The 21,575-nt window shown below is 42.3% G+C and overlaps 1 protein-coding gene across 1 annotated transcript in view; it reads left to right on the forward strand.

Moving 5' to 3' along the window:
* Ptpro (protein tyrosine phosphatase receptor type O) overlaps positions 1-21,575 on the forward strand; it is a 189,427-nt gene that overhangs the window by 109,386 nt on the left and 58,466 nt on the right. Inside the window, exons 6-12 of the mRNA XM_052172930.1 lie at positions 1-156; positions 4,977-5,173; positions 11,817-11,937; positions 12,665-12,858; positions 13,925-14,036; positions 19,179-19,330; positions 20,369-20,489. The exon at positions 1-156 is cut by the window's left edge and continues 6 nt beyond it. Coding sequence (XP_052028890.1) covers positions 1-156; positions 4,977-5,173; positions 11,817-11,937; positions 12,665-12,858; positions 13,925-14,036; positions 19,179-19,330; positions 20,369-20,489 — 1,053 coding nt within the window. The remainder of the gene's footprint in view (positions 157-4,976; positions 5,174-11,816; positions 11,938-12,664; positions 12,859-13,924; positions 14,037-19,178; positions 19,331-20,368; positions 20,490-21,575) is intronic.

A 21,575-nucleotide genomic window follows, 5' to 3' on the forward strand; every position in this document is an offset into this window, starting at 1 on the left:
TTACTGACTATTTGACAGTGGATGAAGAAGCCCATGAATTCGTTGCAGAACTGAAGGAGCCTGGGAAATACAAACTCTCAGTGACAACCTTTAGTTCCTCAGGAGCCTGTGAGACTCGGAAAAGCCAGTCAGCAAAATCGCTCAGCTTCTATATCAGTAAGTAGCCAAGGGATGTTCGTGCACTTACAGTGGGCCAGAACCATGAAACTGGTGAGGCTGATCCTGCACTTAGGGAGCTACAACAGGAGACTGTGAGATTAACAGGCTTGGTTGTCAATTATTCAGCAGCTCCAGGGATCCTGGGGCTTCCTCAAGGTCAGGAGAGGCCATTATGCGGGGAAGGAGATTCATATATGTTTAACGGTAGCAAATCTCTGAACGTTAACCAGCAGATTTTCCCCCACTGTTGTGATAAATGAATGTTTATTAAACTGACCTTCAAGACCAGCCCGTAACCATGTCTCCAAGGACGTACACTTGCAGTTTGGGAAATATGATTTTTGTTTGAGGCTGTGACAAAATTTAGCATTATGGGATTATGTGAGGAAAATCTTATTAGAGTATCAAACTTGTGGAGAGCTCAAAGATTTCAAGCTGAGTCAAGCCTTCAGGGCTTCTAGGCAGTCAGCAGGAGAAGGCAGAGTGTCCTCAAGTTCCCAAAACTGAGTTTTGGGGGGCTTTTAGCTGCTCTGTGTGCTCTGACAGTACCACAGAAGTGCAGTTTCAGAGCTACATAGACAATGTGCACCCATTTCCTCTGCGGATAAGCTATGATTATTGGCAGTCCACAGGTTAAAAATCAATCAGTTACTTAGCTTGTCAGATGTTAAGTGTACCTTTAGATTAACAAAAAGAAAAGTCAGGAAACATAGGTTAAAGACACCTATCCAAAACCGATAGTCTCTATAAATGTTTCTCCTCCTTCCTAAGGGCCAAATACAACCTTGCTTCAAATAACCCTCAGAAAGTAGGTAGGCAGAGACAGAAGATCAGTGCATTTATCAGCTTAAACACATTTAAAAATATGCCCACGTAATGCATACCCTTGGTAAGCCTGCGGCCACCAGAAGGCTGTAGAGCCTTTAAAAGGACCAAAGGACACTGGGAGTTGGCCTGGTGTATGTATAAGATCATCTGAGACAGAAAATCGAGATGGGTCTCCAGTCTTCCCATGCATCTAAAATTATTTTGCTCACCAGGAAGTCATCTTGCCCAGGTGCACAGCAAGTGCTAATGACTACCATGAAAGGTCAAATAATGTAGCTACCAGGTTGGCCTTTTAGTGGGTTTCAGATCATAGCTCATAAAACATAAAACTTAGTAGGTGGCATTTATCTGATTTGTTTCTGTCATATTTTATTATGTTAGCTTATAAAACTCTTTACTTGTTCTGTCTGTATGGGGTGGGACATACATGCCTACCACAATGCACTGATGGAATCGGAGGAAAACTTATAGGAATCAGTTCTCTCCTTCCACCGTGTAGAATCTAAGGTTCCAACTCAGGCCATTAGATTTTCTAAGAAGTGCCTTTCCCTTCTGAGCCATCTCTCTGGCTCTCTGCTCCACTCTTAACAAGACTCAAAATGCCACTAAGAATATGTCAGAATTTCTCATATCATATGCATAATTATTTCAAAGAGAGTTATCTAAAATATTCTATTTAACTGCATAAATTCCAAGTACAGTGTATATACTCTTTTGGTTTAAAAATTATACTAGACTGTAGATACAAATATTTATACTTTCTGGGTACATGAATATTGTTTACAGTCCATATTACAGACAGCTATTTCAGACATTCTGATGAGATTAATAGCATTGAGAGTTATACACAGGTCACTGCATTATGATTTGCATGTGTGTACTTTGATACCTTTCCTGAAGATGAGAATGTTGGTATAGCCCCCTATGGCCCTATAAAGAGATTATTGGTTTTCAGTACTGAACTTAAAGCCTTGTGTGTAACACACAAGCACCCTACCTCTATGCTGCATCCATAGTTCTTTTTAATATTTTTGTTAAGATGGGTCTCACTAATCCACTCAGGCTGGCTTTGAACTCTTGATGGAGTCTAGATGGGTCTTGATCTTTCCATTTATCTGCCTGGCACTCCAGGGGTGTGCTTTACCATGCCTGGCTTGGACGAACATGCCTGGCATTTCCAGTTTTGTAAAAGTAACTTTTATTTTCCTGTTCTAATTGTTATCTTTGAGGCTTACTGCCTCCATCTGCTAACCTAGGCCTAGTCCTGGAAGCTTCTAGTCTCTGTAGAATCTCATCTAGGCCTAGAATGTTTTCAGCCTCTGAGACTTGCTGCTGAATAAGTTCACCCCTCCTAGTCCTTTGGGTGCTCTGGATAGGTGATTCATCTCAGCTTTTCTGGCTCAAACTCCTCTCAGCTGACTGATTCAATCTGGCTTCCCTCTCTGCTTCTGAATTGCTCTGCTTGCACTCAAAGGAACCCTAGCAATCTGTTCTAATCTTCTGGCTCCTCATTCTCCAGCTCCTTCTATCTTCACCTGTGTCTAGCCTGTTCTCTCTCTCACTTCCTCCTCCTCCTCCTCCTCCTCCTCCTCCTCCTCCTCCTCCTCCTCCTCCTCCTCCTCCTCCTCCTCCTCTTTCTTTCTCTCTCTCTCTCTCTCTCTCTCTCTCTCTCTCTCTCTCTCTCTCTCTCTCTCTGCACTGCCCCTATCAGTACCTTCTCTTTCCTCTCTTTTCTCACAAGAATTGGGCAGATCCTACTCTGTCAAATCTTTCTCTGATTCGTCACTTTGTCTGCCTCTCAGTTAGACATCACTTTCAAACATGGCTGCTTCCTTCTCTTTTTTTGTTTTTTGCTTTTTTGGGGGGGGGGTGGTTTTTTTCGAGACAGGGTTTCTCTGCATAGCCCTGGCTGTCCTAGAACTCACTCTGTAGACCAGGCTGGCCTCAAACTCAGAAATCCACCTGCCTCTGACTTCCAGAATGCTGGGATTACAGGCATGTGCCACCACTGTCCGGCTTGGCTGCTTCCTTCTTCCAACTAACTTTACTTTCATTGTTTGAGATTAACTGCTAAGGGCTGAGCTACACCACAACTAGAAATGGGTTCTTTTTTTTTTTTTCAGTAAATTACATAATCTCTGTGCTCACAGTGTGGTCAAATATTCTGCAACACATTTTTTTTCATGCAAAGCTCTGAGTTATAGGAAGTGAATCTGTTGCTCTCACATGTGTTAAGAGCAAGACTTGAATTTTAGGTTGTCTGATGAAGCTATATTCATGGTGCTCACGGTGTTGGTCAGTTATACTACCAGATCCAAACACTCAATGTCTCCATGACATTGGGTGGAACATCTGAGTTTCTGGACTTTAATCTCCTTATTAAGTTAAGGCATTAAATCTCTTACTTTGTGTTTTTATTTTTTTAATCTGTGCATGTATTTAGTTTTGAGCCAGGGTCTCAAATAGCTAACTCAGGCTAGCCTTAAATCCACTATGTAGCTGAAGAGGATCTTGAATTTCTGATCCTCTTACCTTCACCTTCCAAGTGCTGGGATTACAGATATGCATCACCACCACAGATTATGGGATGCTGTGTATCAAATGCAGGTCTTGGTACATTCTAAGCAAACATTCAAACAACCAAATCACAACCCTAGCCCACCAAGGCTCTTTTTACTTCTAACGTTCTGCATGTTCCATTCACATGCATGGCGGAACTTCCGAAGTAATGAATCACTTGCAGGAAGCTGCACCACTGATATGGGAAAACCTGAAAGTAGGGCCAAATTTCAAGCCAACAGTTTTCAAGGGTCCACAGTGTTCCATCCAGGGAGCCACATGCATGGTTAAGATCATGGAGTTCTAAAACTTGTTGTGTGAGAATTTCAGGCATGTGTATAAAATGTTTTGTTCAAATCTAACTCTTAACCCCCCAAAGCATGGATTTTTAAAAATCAGACTTCACATTTGTAAATTGTAAATTGTAAATTTCCTCATCCTGCCTGCCTTAAACTTGAACTTTAAAAACAGTACTTTTCTCATAGACTTGTGAGTGTGTAAGTACTTGAGACAGAACCTGATTGTAAGGGTCGTGTCTATCTTCATTTTACTTTTACTCTCAGCCGTTTACACAGCATCTGCAACCAACCCCTTTAGTGGAGTCAAATTCAGTGAAAGAGAGAGACAGACAGAGAAAGACAGAGACAGAGAGAGAGAGAGAGAAAGAGAGAGAGAGAAGAGAGAGAGAGAGAGAGAGAGAGAGAGAGAGAGAGAGAGAGAGAGAGAGAGAGAGAGAGAGAGAGAGAAGGCAGATATCACTACTCCTAGGTAAGGTGGAGGAGGAGAAGGTTTCGTGTAGGTATGAGGGAGAACATTCCAGGGCCGTATGGAAGGGTCTGGATGTGCTTCCACAGAGGACTTCATAATACAAACGCCTGCACGCTGCACACATCACCCAGGACTTAATCATCTTCTTGACATCAGTCAGCCTGCCAACCTTTGGTTAATACAGCCCTAGCCTGTCCTTCAGTTTCTGCTGTGGCAAAATTTAATTTGTTTCCACAAGATTATGGTAAGGACTGATTGAATCTCAAAGCAATTATTTCTAGAAAGATCCTCCCAGCAAAGGAATTATAAACACCGTTGGAATGCCGTGGCATTACACCCTCTGCTTGATGAAGATTTCACTGGGATATTCTCCAGTGTACCTGACAACTGAAATTGAACTTGTTTTTATTATTGCTGCTGCTACTACTATTGCTTGGGCCAGAAGAGAAGTAGGAGAGTTGTGAGCTACAGATGACAGAGGGTAGACACACATGCATATATACACACTCTCTCTCTCTCTCTCTCTCTCTCTCTCTCTCTCTCTCTCTCTCACACACACACACACACACACACACAATCAATAATAACAATTACATCTAGCATCTTCTATCTCAACTAGCTCAGTGTACAGCTTCCTTTTGATTGTGATTTGCAATGCCCAGGCCCCACAGGCGAGTGGATTGAAGAACTGACCGAGAAGCCACAGCATGTGAGTGTCCATGTCTTGAGCTCAACCACAGCCTTGATGTCATGGACATCTTCCCAGGAGAACTACAACAGCACCATCGTGTCTGTGGTGTCCCTGACCTGTCAGAAACAGAAGGAGAGCCAGCGTCTGGAGAAGCAGTATTGTACCCAGGTAAGAACCCCTAGGACAGACACACCAAGTCCCTGAAGGCCACTTGAAACTCAGCCTGTGGTGATGGGAAAGAGAAACCTCCCCAGGGCATACTGAGTTCTCCTAGGGCACTAGGGAGTGATATTAACGAAATTAGTGGGTGTGGCTAGTCAGTTTCATTTTTCTTTCCCTTTTTTAGAGGTCACGTTCCCATAGTTCCCATCTCTTCTGCTTCTTACTTGAGAAAAGTTGCCTTCAGTGTGTCAAGAGCTTAGAGAGATGTTGGGGCCCTGTGGTCAAATTGAGGCATCCTGATCTTGCGGAGCAGGGCAGTTATCTAGTGAGATTGACCAAAAATGCATATAGGATGACTGTGCCATATTTCAGAAGGCCAAGCTAGCAAATGATGATGCTTCTGAGCTCACAAAAGAGGGATCTGATTTTATCCTAATATACATTGTGCAGAAGGAGTATCAATACCTGGCCAAGAAACGCTTCCCTAGGGACGAGATAGCCAAGTTCGAGGTTTGGTGCCTGTTGCATTTTTTCTGCATTTATTTTAACTTTAAAAGCAATAGGGACTCAATAAAACAAGTTTAAGAATAAAACTATATATAAACAGTTTTCTCCTCATGAATCTTAACTAGAAAGTTTTGAAGGATAAATGGGACTAGACAACCACCAGGAGTGGAGCAGGCAGAGAATATGCAAATTAGTAGTCCTGTGATTGGCTTGGCATGTGATTGGCATACCTATAGCCAATCAGTGCTGGAACACTGATCTGTTTCCCTGAACTCTAGTTTTACTTTTCTTCTCTAGAGGTGTGTGTGTGTGTGTGTGTGTGTGTGTGTGTGTGTGTGAGTGAGTGAGAGAAAGAGAGAGAGAGAGAGAGAGAGAGAGATTCCCATTCCTCTTGGGAAAATCAGGCATCTGTGAAATTCAAGGAGTGAGAAATTGCTGAGATTGATTCGGGAGCCGCGAGCCTTGGAGAACTAAACGCTTTAGAACGCGGAGATAAGTCCTTCCTGGAGGTGGAATCTACTCTTTGACTCAATCAAATTAAAGAGTAAATATGCTAAACAGATTAACTAGCAATCACAGCTCCTTATTCAGTTCATTAGTTTCCTCCCCTGATGATGCCCAACATAACTGACTTTAAACTGGTGGGAAACGTATTTCCTTCACAGACAGTGGCCTGGAACTCAATGGTCCAGGGTACATTTCCTTCTTGCCCATTCGAATGTAACAGATTATGCATCTTTTGCCTGGGAGCCCAAAACAAAAAGTTCTTATAGCTGCTCAAAAGTATAAATGATCCAAAGAATGGCTCTCTAACTGGAGTCTCACATCATTCTCTCAAAATGCAACATTAAACCCTTAAGGATTATGAATGGGCAAGAGGCTGATGTTTAAAGGAATACACAAAACAGGCGTCTTCTCAGTCATCACAAGACAGGGTTGTACCCAAGGCACCCATGGCCCGGACTACACACACACACACTGCACATGCACTTACCCATAATTTTCAGATGGGAAAACTAAATTCAAAATGTCTTTAGAAGGCTGGAGAGATGGCTCATCAGTTAGGAGCACTGCCTGTACAGTCATGAAGGCCAGAGTTCAGATCCACAACTCAGTCTGGCATCCAGAAAATACTGGTAGCGCCCACGACCCTCTGAGAGATCATATGACCCTCTGAGAGATCATACGACCTCTTCTGGTGTCGTGTGCTCAGGCCTAAATAAACACTTTTCTGTTTTTCAGTCTCAAGAGAAGTAAATGGCTCAGTTGCTAAAGCACTTGCTGTATAAACATGATCCTCAGTGCTCTGTAAAAACCAGACACAGAACATTGACTGCTAGCTCTGAAATAAGCATGGCTCCGGGACTAAGTCACCTATCTAAAATTCATGGGCTCAGAAGGATTTCAGACATGGAACTGTGGCAGGAGGGTTGAAATATTTGTGTGCACATAATGAACTATGTAGGGGTTCAACCGCAGTATAAACAAAACATTCATGTGTGTTTCACAGTATTCCACACACATAATCTGAAAGCAGTTTTAAGTAATATTTTGGTGTTTGTTCACGACATACACATTTATGATGTGAAATTCACTATGCCGGTGGTATAGTGTTGCTCAAATGTTTTAGGTTTCAGAACTTGCACTTTTGGATTAGGGATGCTGAGGCTGGAGCTAATCATTACAGTCATGGCCTCCCTCTCAAGGATTGTGCTTCCTGTGTTTCCTTGATAGTCTCTGAGATACCCTGCTAAGGTCTGCCCGTCAACCCCACTGATACTCCTGTGATTCTGTATGTAAAGTGGTTCCTATGTAACAGTGTTGGAGGTGGAACAAATTAGACCTGAGTCTTTATTTCACGAAGCACAGAGCCCAGTCTTCCTTCTCAATAGAAAGCTTGCAAGGTTTTAAATTGGTCCTGATCATAAGTACATATTCTTCATAATGAGTTTGCATGGAGATGAATTCTATTTATGACCATTCTGGAGCTAGTCCTTCATGAAGATGTTGAACAGGTGATCACTGCTTCGTCTGTGTTCTATAAGAAATCGTGTTAGCTACCCAAAATCAGTGTGCCCTGGGCAGTTCCTCAAAAACCTTAGCACACCTTCATGCATGTCAGAACTGGGACGAGTGCCACATGAGATATGTGTGTATATTCTTTCTTACGTGGCATGCGCCTCAGCCCGTGGATGCTGTTTGACTGCTTGCCAGAGAGAATAATAATGAAAGGAATGCGGACAGATGGACATAAGGAATGCGGACAGATGGACATATCATCCTTCCCACTGCATGAAGGAAGAAATGCTCGGGCTAAGAGGCGGGATATGTAAGGGACCAGGAGTTACCCAGCTGGCTGGTGTCAAAGGTGGTGGGGTGGGGGTTGGGCATCCTGGATGATTGGTCTTCACAGCTGGTGGTGGTTCTGTAAATAGTTTGTGCTGCCTCGTGGGGTGTCAGTGGAGTGGAGAAACAGCCAGTCTGATAGTCTAGAACACAGACTACAGCATCACATAAAAGTGGGTTTCAGACTTTATCTTCACAGTTATCAACTGACTCTCATATATATGCATGTGTGTGTGTGTGTGTGTGTGTGTGTGTTTTGCCTGCATTTGTGACTGTATGTCTGTGTATGACATGCATGCCTGGTGTCTACAGAGGCCAGAAGTCATCAGATCCGCTGGGGCTAGAGTTCCTGACAGTTGTGAGCAGTCTTGTGTGTGGTGGGAATTGAATCCAGGTCCTCTGAGAGGGAGAGAAGTCTAGCTTTAACTGTTGAGCAGTCTATCCAGACCCTTCATGTCGTTCTTCATGTCTTCATCTGTGATGTTGGGAGAAATCAATCCTACCTCACAGATTATAATGAGGCACTGAAGGACTTTTAAAGAGATGAAAAGAAGGGTCAACTTTTGTGGTTATATAGGCTTAGTTGGATAGTTTTTGGCTCAAGGGAGAGTTACCCAGTGGCTGTCTGGGTCCTGGGATCTGGAATAGACATACATCAGAAAGATAACATAGAAAGCATCACAAGGGTGGATGAAGGACCACCCCGGACAGAGGAAACTTTGTGGTCATTTCATGAGCTCCACCCCCACCCCCCCCACCACCTAACAGCAGACTCTGTGTTTCTTCCAACTGTTGTTCTTAGTGTTTTTCCTCCTGTGTCTTTAGGTCAGTAGAGACAGGCAGACCCAGTGCTTTCTGGGAGCCATATTGAATTTAGTGGAGTCCCTGGGATTGAAGTAAGCCAGCAATGGAAGAAAGAGCCATAGGATAGGTATAAATTAAGTGGAAAGATTGGTTAACATTTTATTATATTGATTATATTGATATAATCAAATATCATATTTATTAATATATTAATTTTTATTATGTTCATCATTTGATAATAATCAGTTGGTTGGCTAGTCATTAGAAAAAATTAGAAACAATGGCACAGCAAAATTAAAGTGTTTAATTCTATATTAAACTATATAGCTCAGGCTGGCTTTGAATTCCTAAACTTTCTTGCCTTTACATACAAAGAATTAGGAATCTACAATATAGGTTGGCCCCTTAACAGGTATTTAGGGATTGATGCTTCTAATTGTCTTTCACAAAGACAGGTAGTTTGAAATTACAAAAGACATTTAACATTACCTGCCTCTGTCCTTTTTATAAAGCAATACGATTTTTTTCACATGTCTCTCCCTTGTCTAAAAGACATCATTTTCTGAGGTTAATGACTGCCACATACTTAAGTGGTTGGGTCTCTAGGTGTTCACTGGACAGTTAGAAACAATTGCTGCCTAAAAGATTATCAGACTAAAAGGGGGGAGGTAACACTATCCTGAAACAGCCTACATGATTCATGTCTTAAGTTGGTCTAAACAGCAATGTGAGGGATTAGAGAGCCGGGTGAGTATTTACAGTATGTCAGAATGTCTCCAGTGCCCTGTCACGGCAAAAATAAAATCCTCTAGCAATGCTGCTAGCATACCACACATGTGTGGTTCAACAGCACCTTATTTATTCACATGTTAGAGGGCAGTCGGGAAGAGTGCCTGCTGAGATTCTGAGGCTTTGGGGAAGAGAACAGAAAAGTTTGGTCTGTTGATCTTCTGTTGATGAACAATTGATCCACCGAGTAAACATTGGCTTTGTTACAGAGAATAGAATCTTAATAAAACGCCCTTTTTTATTGCACTATCTCCTTATTTTTATTTTTATTTTTATTTTTATTTTTATTTTTATTTTTATTTTTATTTTACCCTTCTAAGACCACAGTTTCACACAGCCCATGCTGGTCTCTGACTTACTCCATAGTTGAGGCTGGCCTTGAACTCATAAACTCCCTTGCCTCTACCTCTCCAAGTATTAGGGTACTGAAGTGAGCCTCCTTGCCTGGTACATATTCTTGTTCATAGTCTGTATCTCTAGAGGACAGTCTTGTTGAGTAATCGTGGTAAAGAAATCTAAGTATGGGTAAGAAGTTACGGTAAAAGGCTGTAAGCGGGCAAAGAAGGGGAGAACGCTAATTAACTGTTCCTGGAATCATCTCCCTTGTGCCTCGCCCGTGTGAGGAAAGAGTAGGCTGTATTCTCCCCAAATCACGGCCTGCCAAATACACATTGCCGGCTTCTGAAACTCACAGCATTGAAATTCACATCACCAGCACTGTTTACCTTCATAATTTTAACGAGACTTTAAAAAGCACACCATAAACTGCCAATAAAATTGCTGTCCATTTATTTTGTTCATTTTGTGTAGAAGTTTCACATTTTATGTACCCCAGGGGCCAAAACAATGGATCTTAAGAGTTGGTGTGTCTCAGGTCTAAGCGTCTCACAACCCTAAGATGCATTATTACCTATGTTAATATAATGAAGACACAAAGATAACAATGTTAAATGAAGTATAAACAAAACCTTGTACTTCTATTTAGCGGAGCTGGGGTTTTATTTCAAACAACATGAGAATTAGTTTTTCCTCACTGAGACTGTCTTAAATATTGGAAGCACTAATATCGAAGCTGGGGCTGGATAGATAATTCAGAGTAGAAAAAGTACTTAACACCAATGCAGGGACCTGGGGCAGATCCTCACCATCATGGGAAAGGATGGACTGGGGCACACGCGCCTGTAATCCAATCTCTGAGAGGTGGACACTGGCCAGGCAGTATAGACACCAGGGAGTACCAGGTTCTGTGAGAGACCTTGTCTCAAAACATCCTGTGCAGAGTGACAGAGGAGATGCCTGATAACGGCCTCTGGCTTCTACAAATGCAAACATGGGTGCACAGGCATACACATATATACCTCATGCAAATGTACACACATGAATACCACATACATGATACACGTTAACCCACTCAAGTCTTAACCTTGAACTGAAGCACCAGTGCCACATATGTAGACATTGATCTTTCATACATGCACTTTGTTCATATCTATATCCCTACTATTTCTCTCTGTATCACTCCAGTCACATAACCAACATAAACAGAGAGCTGAGACGTGGTCTCTATGATATCGTTTTATCAGGTTACAATAGACTTTGCAAAGTGCTCTCAGCTGTGCCTTGACTTGCCCTGAGTGCAGATTGGAAGTCACAGCGCCCGGCTTTTCCTCCCAACAATAAACGTGAACATCTGATCTGACCTTGACTATACTCTGGCTTTGCTTCTCAATCTATTAAATCAGAGATCTGAATAGATGATATCTGAGGTCATTTCCATCTCTATAATTAGATATTATATGCTTCTAAGTGACGAGAGACTAAAGGCAGTTCTGCACTGATCTTGGTGTGTCATCAGCTGACACCACAATCTACGACGTCAGGCTACCCTCCTGGCATCCCTGATTTGATGATGGTTCCGGGAGGGGCATGCTCTGGTGTGTGTGGTTACACTCGACAGTGATTCATTGGAAGCAGCCCGTGGGGCATATTAAATCCAGTCATGGAATTTCAATGTCCCAGATCTCCTTCTGAATTCATATAAACCATAAATCACTCTAATTTTGAAATCTAACCTTCCCCACAACATGAGTAAAAGATGCCAGATTTCAAAGTCAACTATTACGTTCTAATAACTTGCTTCAGTATCTGTGTCTCACTCTGAAAGCCTTGCTCTCTATAAATCTTATTGGGTGTTTGCTTTAAGGTGAACTCAAGCAAACCTGTAATTGAGAACCTGGTTCCCGGTGCCCAGTACCAGGTTGTGATGTACCTAAGAAAAGGGCCTTTGATTGGGCCACCTTCTGATCCTGTGACATTTGCCATTGGTAAGTTGTTAGCTACAATAAATACATATAAATAAATAAATAAATAAATAAATAAATAAATAAATAAGACCTATTGTTAGCAGACTCCTGGTTGGAAGGGTGTAGCCTTCAACCTGATTTAATCATAAATGGAAGAATCACAAGGCTGTGCTCAATATACCTGCATCAGATTATAAGTTTTTCAATATGTATGGGATATAACTTCCAGGGAATGCCTCCCGTGCACAGAGATGAAACCAAAATCCATGGATATTCTTGTTACTTAATACAGAATGACGTCGTGCATGCATTTAACCTATGGATACCTTCCCATACACCTTCGCCATTGCTGGATCAATCTTTTCTAATATCCAATACAGTACAAATATTACACATAGAGATTACTATATTGTTTAGAGAAAAACAGGAGTCTGTCCCTGTTCGGTACAGATGCAAGACGAAATTGAGGACAAGTCTCCATCCATTGTTCATTGGATTAAATAAAAGGATTCTAGTACCTGCTAGACATGAGGGCTGGCTACCTCAAAGAAGAGCACTGTATATTTGGAAGACATCCTTCTGCTTACTACACAGAGGAGAAAGACAGAAGTAACTGTCTATTTACTTCAGGTTTTTTGTGACAAAGTTAAGAGTATGATAACCATGATTGTTCCAGTCAAAACCACTGCACAGACACTAACACCCCTTCTGGTTTTCTTTCTTTACCCTCTGCCCTTCCCTCTTTTAGTTCCCACTGGGATAAAGGATTTAATGCTCTACCCTTTGGGTCCCACGGCAGTAGTACTGAGCTGGACCCGACCTTACCTTGGAGTCTTCAGAAAATATGTGGTTGAAATGTTTTACTTCAACCCTACCACGATGACCTCAGAGTGGACAACCTACTACGAGATCGCGGCGACCGTCTCCTTAACGTCGTCCGTGGTAATCCTCCCTTAGCCAGCTGGTGTACTCTTGTGTGAATGGTCATGCCTGTGTCACAACTCTGTTAGAGAAAATCATCTGTGCATGAGGCTGTTTTGGAAGATAGCTATTGGTCTGCATAGGCAGAGAGTTCTTTTGAAGGACTTTGGGAGTTTTGATTGCTGTGGTTGGGTTTTATTTCATGTAATTCGCTTTGTGTTGTGTTGGTTGGTTTTGAGAGAGCCTCCCTCATGTAGCCAAGGATGACTGTGAACTTTGGGGATGCCTGATTCTGCTTTAAGCGTGCTGGGATTAAAGTCACCCCAGGCCACTCTTGCTTCTTGTTTGGTTGCTGGTCCATGGCTTTATAGTCCTTTTAGGTTTGATTCTGTCTTTGTCTTTGGAGAGAGAGATAAAGTTAGTTATGAAACTAACTTTCATCCCAGTTTGTATTTTTCTCATGAGTTTCCTCCAGTCAGGGCCGACTTAACTTTCCTCCCATCACAAGAGATTTCCCTCTGGTCTTCTACAGATGACTGGCACTGTCTGTAGCCATGACTCCACTTGGCCTATACAAATCAACAAATACTTGCGTTGCTAACCCTTAGGGAACAGCTTTCAAAGCTTATGTAATAATTTCTCTTTCTGAGACTAGATTCATCTTGCAAAATGTAGGGAACCTGTGAGTGGCACCTGACGCACACAGTTGCCCTCCAGACAGATGACAGTCGCTCATCTCCACCCAGTAAGACTGCTGCCTATTCTCACCCTAGAAGAATACTATCCCTGTTTCCTAGAGGCAGGGAAATAATATGCGCAAACACTTATAAATAGGTGTTATTTCATTATGCAATATATCTTTGGAAATGGTGAAGCAATACCCATATTTACTCTTTCAATCATTTCTCAAAAATTATATATCTCATTTCATTTATGGCTCATTTCACTTCAAAAATAATTCTAAAGACACAGGAAAAGAAAACAAAATCATTAATGTTTATCATGACCCTAGGAAAGGAAGTCAATTTCATAAATCCTGTTTTGCTCTTTGTCTTTTGTCTCCTGATTTTCCCCCATCCTTATTCAGAGAATAGCAAACCTACTGCCGGCGTGGTACTACAACTTCCGCGTAACCATGGTGACCTGGGGAGATCCGGAATTGAGCTGCTGTGACAGTTCCACCATCAGCTTCATAACAGGTGCGTCCTGGAGACAAAAGGTTCCACAGGAGCTGCCATCTTGAGCAGGTACCAGGGAGTCACATGCGCAGAGCATGCGCATCACTGCCTTGACATCTTCTTGGAAGATACACCCTTGTTTCCAGCGTCTCCAATTTAATTGATAAGCAGTAGAAATGAGAGTCTGACTTTAAAATCCACAGCTCCTGTCCTCGACGTGTGTTCATTTGGAGTCACTGCCCTTGACACACGCTCTCCAGCCAGCATCGATCAGAACAGAGCTGGAGGCAGCAAACACAGCTTTCGGCTTCCCCTGTGCGCTTGACAGATGTTACATATTAGGTCATCGGAGCCCTGCGAGTGTTTCATTTCCTTGTTAATACTCCATCTCTGTACCCACCGGCTCTTGGTTCTAGAGTCCACTGAGGGCCGTTGAGGAAGGGTTCACCCCAGTGGGGCTCTGCCTCGGGTTCACTGCGAGTTTGAGCAAGTTAAGTTTCCCAAGCCTCAGGTCTGTGTAAGGCGCAAAAGAGAATGACACAGGATGTTTATTGACATCATGACAAGCAATGATGACTTCTGTATTGAACAAGCCACTTAGCAAATTACGCAGCAGCACTGAGGGGCTTAAATTAGGTCAGTCTTAGTTTCTCCCAAATCCTTAAATCATGCAGTTCCCTGGACAACAATACAAATGAATAGTTCATTCACTGAGGCACTGACCCTGGGGCTTCAGAGGAAGCCCAGTGGCTAAGAGCACCACCTGCAGCTCTTCCAGAGAAGCTGGGTTCAGCTCCCTGCACACAAGCTGGGTGGCTCACAGCCTCCTGTAATGCCAGCTCTAGGGACTGGATCCCTCTTCGGATCTCCATGGAAGACACCTGAGCTCACATGTGTATGCAGATGCATACAAATTCAAAACAAAATAAACCTTAAAAAATAAAAGAAGCAGTAACCCTTGTTGTTTAGACCAACACTGTTCAAGAACTTTCTCTGGGCGGAGAGCCATATTGGGAAAACAGTAGAGATGACAAAACCTGGCCTGCCACTTCCTTTTAGTTCCCAGCATGCTCTCTGTTCCAGATGTCAATAGTTATGTTAGAAAGGGCAATGAGAAACCCCCAGAAGAGAAGGTGGTACTAATCACTAGGTAAACGCTATGGCCCGCTGTCAAACTGCATTAACAAGCACATGTTTGATTATAATTAAATTTCACTCTAGCTCTAATTCTTTCTTGGTAGCTCCATGGAGATTTGCTTTCGGAGAGTGGGTACCCTTCCCTCCCTAGATAGAATGGATGCCTCCCTTTCAAAAGACTTGGCCTCTAACTGGCTCTGCTCGTTTCTGGTTGCAGACATTTGAGTGAACCATCTCAGTGATTTTGAACCTCCTTTCCTCAGCAGCGGAGCTCTCTGAGACCCTGCCAGCTGGCCTGTACAGCAGAAGTTCATGAATTAGGTTGTGGCCTTCACAGTCTTGGCAATAGGGAAGTACTAAAAGCTGGGATTCTGTCTGCAGTATTGTGCCTTTTAAAATCATCACCTGGGACTGGAAATTGGCTCAGCGCTCAAGAATTCCTGTTGCTCTTGCTGGGTATCTGGGTTTAGTTCCCATCATCCATGTCCTGTAGCTCATAACCACCTATAACTACAGTACCAAGAGATCTGTCGCCATCTTCTGGCTACATTGGGTACTGCACTCTTGTTCAAAATCATCCTTATATGCACACACATACACATAATTAAAAATAAAAACAAAATCTTTAAAATAAAATGAAATTAGGACCTACCTGCAGTAGAGCAAAAGTTACAACAGTTTAGATCAGATGTAGCAAGTCCAGATAAATATCTGTGTCTCTAAATGATCTATCTACCTTAGTGACTAATATTTTATCTCCAATGAAATGATCTTTGGTATTGTTCTTGATGAACAGCTTAGTCATGCTGGTATTAGCAGTCTAGAGTTTTGCCACAACTGTTTTCAAGTGTCACATGTAAAAAAATGGGTCTAGTAATAGCATAGTGTAAGAATTAAACTGTATTACACAAATCATTAAAATATTTTACAGGGGTGAGGAGACAGCTCAGCTTTTCTGAGCACAGACAAGGATCTGCATCCTCTAGAAGCCAAGTAAAAGCTGGATATGGTCACCTGTATCTGTAATTCCAGCACCGAGAGGCCTGGTAGATCTCAGGGCTCACTGACCCGAAAGGGAGACTTCCAAGCTCAGAAAGGATGCTATCTTAGATAGTTGAATGATAGATAGATAGATAGATAGATAGATAGATAGATAGATAGATGATAGATAGATGATAGATAGGTTGATGACTGATAGATAAATAGTGATATATAGATAGATAGTACATAGATGATAGATAGATGATAGATTGCTGATTGATAGTGATAGATGAGAGATAGATAGATGATAGATAGATAAGATAGATAGATAGAGGTGATTGATAGAGCTATATAGATGATTGACAGATAGCGATAGATAGATGACTGATAGATGATGATAGATAGATGGACAGACAGACAGACAGAGAGCAATAGAGCCAGATGTCCATTTCTACCTCTGGTCTCTGCATGCATATGCACAAGCAAGCACACCTAATCCTACACACACACACACAAACACACACACACACACACCACAGATCTAAAAAAAAGTATACATACAAATGCACATATACACACATATACATCTATGTGTATATTTATATATTAAACTGGCTGAAATTCCAGCCTTTTAGTTCTTTGACTTTTGTCATTTCAGACAAGAACCCTATGTTTTAAAAATGAGGTTCCCCTGACTTGCTCTTCCATGTCTTACACTTTAATCGGAATTGTCAAATCGTATGGTGTAGAAGGAGACCAGCTAACTGGCTATAAAGGTGCAGGCCAGTAATCCCAGCTACTTGTGAGCTTGAGATGGAAAGATGACACGTTCAAGTTCAGCCTGGGCTACAAGGTAAATTCAAAGCCAGCCTAGGCAATGCAGTGAGATGCTGTCACAAAACAAACAGGGCAGGAGACTGGTCTGTAGATCAGGATTAGAGCCCTTGTGGTTTGCAGGAGGCTCTAAGCTCTGTGGTTACATCCTCACTACTTTCCTCACCAGAAGAATTAACTTTGACTTATTCAAACTTCAGTCTGCTGCCAGGGTTAGGCAACTTGTCTGAAAGCCAAATCATAGTAATTATTTTAGTATACCAAATAATGATTAATAAACAACTAGTGACATCTTGTGGCCTTTGGCAATATGTGAGCTTTTAAAGCAGCAAGTACCAAATCTGAAGGCTCCGCCTTGTGAAGACGACCAGGACATACTTCATGACTCGTAATATCAAGAGTATTTCTTACCCTCACCAAAATTAAAATATAAGGAAAACCTCCTTTGAACAAAGCAGTGTATAGGTATCTATATATGGTGACATACTAGAATATGTTAAGAGGCTATAAAAAAATCATAGGTATTTCTCTGAGTTAGATCATTATGGCATATGACAGGGACATTTTTGTCTTATGTTACTATGGCAAACTATCCTGAGACAACCAACTTATGATAAGAAACGGTTTCTGTGAACTTGTGATTTCTGAGGTTTTTAGTATAGAATGGGGCAGAATACCATGTCAGGGAGCTTCTGAAGCAGCCAAGCCACTCAGCTCCTGGCGTTTGGAAAGTAAAGTGGACAGGGCAAGAGGAAGAGACCAGGCACAAAGTATAGGCTTCCCGGTCAAATTCCTGGTCACCAACTTCTTGTCACTGGGCTCCACCCCTAAGGTTTCTATCACCTCCGCAGCCTTTGAATGGACATTCCGGACCCAAACGGGGAGAGCACTGCTGATAATTAGGGATTATGTTGTTGGACATAAGAGAAGAGGCTGCTCATACTTCATGAGAAACATGCATGGGTGGTGCAAGCATGCATGTGAACACGTGCTCCATATAGATGCTGTGCAGCTGTTACACATTACACACACATGTAAGCATGTGGTCCACATAGATGCTGTGCAGCTGTTACATATTACACATGCTGTAAGACCTTTAGCGGCTAATAGGTCTTGAAATCATTTTCTACTAAGAATCTTTGTTACCTATTAGTGTCCAAATAAAGGGAATGAGTCTCATGATTTCTAGAAATTCTACTTTAAAGATTTTGGTTGAACTTAATGATGCCATACCTTGGGGTTAAATGTTTGCTTTCTAGGCACTTGGCAATTTGAATTTAATTGTATATTTGTTCTTTAAGATCTTTAGAATTTTGGAACGCTTTAAACAATAATTTTAAAAACACCCTCAGAGCTTATACGCTAAGAAGTTTAAATATTCCTCAGCAAAATATTACATTTTAAATTAAATTAAAATCTAATTTTAAAGTGTTAGAATGTGAAGTAGAGAAATAGCCTCAGTGTTAGGATTAAGCCTTGGGCCTGACTTTAAAATCTTTTCTTTCTTACTGTTTACATCAGCTGCATTTACTTGAACCCCCCTTTCTGTAGAGCATAGGGCTAGATTCCATCAATGACATCACTGTGTTATGTCAGAAATAATAGTGGTCAGATCTTTTCCTGACACCTTCATTTTCTCTTTCTTCCCATCTCCCCCGCTGTTCTTTGGTCTCCTAAGTACCTTTCATGCGCCACAGTGAGAAATTTAATAGCACAGGACCTCAGATTTCTCAGTATTGTTGGGATAATTACCAATGTCTTTTATCACTGAGTGATGTACCCAATATGCCTGAACCATCAAACATTTTAGGCATCTTGAAGCAGCAGGTTATACATGAGGTCTTGATAGCCTCAGGCAGAGATGGGTCCAGCTGTTTGTGTGTAAGATGGTCCCATAGAGCCCAGCCTGTCCCACTGACTTCCATGTTTGTTTCTGAGATAGTTTCCTGTGGTATGAAGATGAATTTTATCTTATTTTATTTTATTTTTGCTTTTTCAAGAGAGGATTTCACTGTGTAGTTCTGGCTGGCCTTGAACTCACAGAGATCCACTCTGCCTCCCGAGTGCTGGGATTAAAGGCAGGTGCCACCACTGCCTGGCTTAAAGTTGAATTTTGAGTTTTCTAAGTCAGCTTCATTTAGGATCTCACTCTTGCCTAGGAAGAACTTCAGCCATGAGCCTTTATCCTAAGCTGAATCTCTTTCCCCGCAGCCCCTGTTGCTCCGGAAATCACGTCTGTGGAGTACTTCAACAGCCTGCTCCACATCAGCTGGACCTACGGGGACACCACCACTGACCTGTCCCACTCTAGGATGCTGCACTGGATGCTCGTTGCAGAAGGGAGGAAGAAAATTAAAAAGAGTGTACGTTTCTTTGGGTCCTGGCATTGGGCGTCCGAGCAGTTGGCGGCACGAGCTGTTGACAGCCCTGACTTCAGCTTACCTTCCCAAGTCTTTGACATGAGCTGAAATCATTGCTGGTTCTGATTTCACCTGTATTTAAAGTTGTCATTTGAGAGCTGAGTTTAGTAGTTCTGGAGAGGTGGGGGCACAAAAGGGAGTTTATGGTCACCTTCAATACGTAGCGAGTTCAAGACCATCCTAGGACACATGAGAGCTTTTTCTTCAGGGTGCTGAGCGTTGTCAAACAAGCTACCACTCGTCCAAGTTATATTTTCACAGTGATCCCCATTAGCCAGATACCTGAGTACATTTGGGATATTGATGTCTTCTCTCTGCTTTGTTGAGCTTTTGACCATGATTAAACTATAGCAGTCAAAACAAAGAAAAAGAAAGTGGATTGAATGAAGGAGAGGATGAGAGTCCTCCTGGTCTCCTCTGCTGCCCCACCCACCTCTGTGTGGCGTGCTCGTTTAGGCTTCAGTCCTATCGTGTGCATATTAGTCTGAAGAAAGAGACAAAGAGCAGTGATGGAGGCCCAGCGCTTGCAGGACGGCACCTGACCTAGAAGTTGCCCATTTTGTCTCTACTTGCAATCTATTGGTCAGAACTGGATTACATAATCCTTCACATATAGGAGACAGGAAATAGAGTCTTCATGTAAACAGCTGTGTATGTACAAATATGCCTACGTTTCTTCAGAACCATACAGTAAGTGTCTTTTCTAGATGCTCTTATGAATATGTGGGATGACCCCAGAGTAAGGGCCGACATGTTAGAAAATTGTCCAAGCTGGTATGCATTGTGCACTTTAAGAGAGCTTACCTTCAAACAATGTAGTCCAGCAATAAAATAATAATCAACTGTAGGTTGCAGTGTAAACTCATGGAGTTTGCACTGTCTTATAAGTGCCTGGAGTTTGCATTTGTGTGCTTGCTGTGTAGAGTGAGTTGCTGGCTCATACATTCTACTCTGAAATCACAAATCTTGATGGTCTTGCAGGTGACACGCAATGTCATGACAGCCATCCTTAGCCTGCCTCCAGGCGACATCTACAACCTGTCGGTCACGGCGTGCACTGAGAGGGGGAGTAACACCTCCATGCTCCGCCTTGTCAAGCTAGGTAAGAAGAATGCACGTGCGAGGGCTGAAGAGGCTGTGTTGGGGTAAGGACCATTTGCAACCTGTATTCAGCAGGGGCTCCTCAGCGCAGTGGACCCAAACCAAGAATGAGGAATTCTCTCTGAAAAGTGCAAAATAGACACACTAGTAAGAGTACAACCACGCTGGTATGAGTTTTTGTTTGTATGAGTGGAGTGTAAACCAGGCTGTGACGCAGACCTTTGCCCTTCTTGGCACCATTGGGGCCTTAGGAACGTTAGAAACGGAAGACCTTGCTTGTTGTCTTGTCTGGCGTCTCCCCCGACTCTGACAGCATTCTTTCATACAGATAGTATTCCTTATTTGCCCCAGCCTGCAATTGATTTTTGACAGGGGACCCTAGAAGAGAAGGGCAGAGAAACAGAGACAGGAGACGCAAAGAACGAGTTCAAGACAAATTAACTGCTCAAGACCTCCTAAACTGTATTTTCTCAGGGAACTTACACAGGCAGGGGAAGAAGTGAGCAAGTGGGATTCTTCACGTAGTCTGGGCATTCAGCCAAGGTGAATCTCTGGTAGCTGCAAGATGTTTTCTTCTTCTGGGAGGGCACAGTGACCACTCGATTTCTCCAAGGTCTGTAGCTGAGGAAAAGTCAAAACCCAAGCCTATCTTTAAAATGAACTCTAAACGAAAAGTAAAGTCAGTTAGGCTCCTGGCACTTATTAACTTAGGTTGAATAAAATACCTTGACTTTATTGAAGTTGGTACCATTGCATAATTCCTCGAAATAAGAAGAAAATAATTTATATCAGGAAAAGATAGATTACACTAATCTGTTACATAATGATATAGATTCCCTGCAGGTAGATTCAGACACAGCCGCTTCCTCTGAGGGAAGCATAGGCATTTTGATGCCTATGCATAGCAAAAATGACTAAGTTTGGAGTTAAAAAAAATAAGAAAAAAATCAGTAGTAGGAAAGGGAATCTGGAGAAATGGCTTAGTAGTATGGCGCATTCAGAGGGTTTTAAACCTCAGTTCGCCACACCAGGCAGATCACAGACACCTTTGACTCTAGCTCCAACGAACCTGTCACCTCCTTGGCCA

The sequence above is a fragment of the Apodemus sylvaticus genome, chromosome 2, assembly GCF_947179515.1.
Source record: "Apodemus sylvaticus chromosome 2, mApoSyl1.1, whole genome shotgun sequence".
Classification (NCBI taxonomy): Eukaryota; Metazoa; Chordata; class Mammalia; order Rodentia; family Muridae; genus Apodemus; species Apodemus sylvaticus.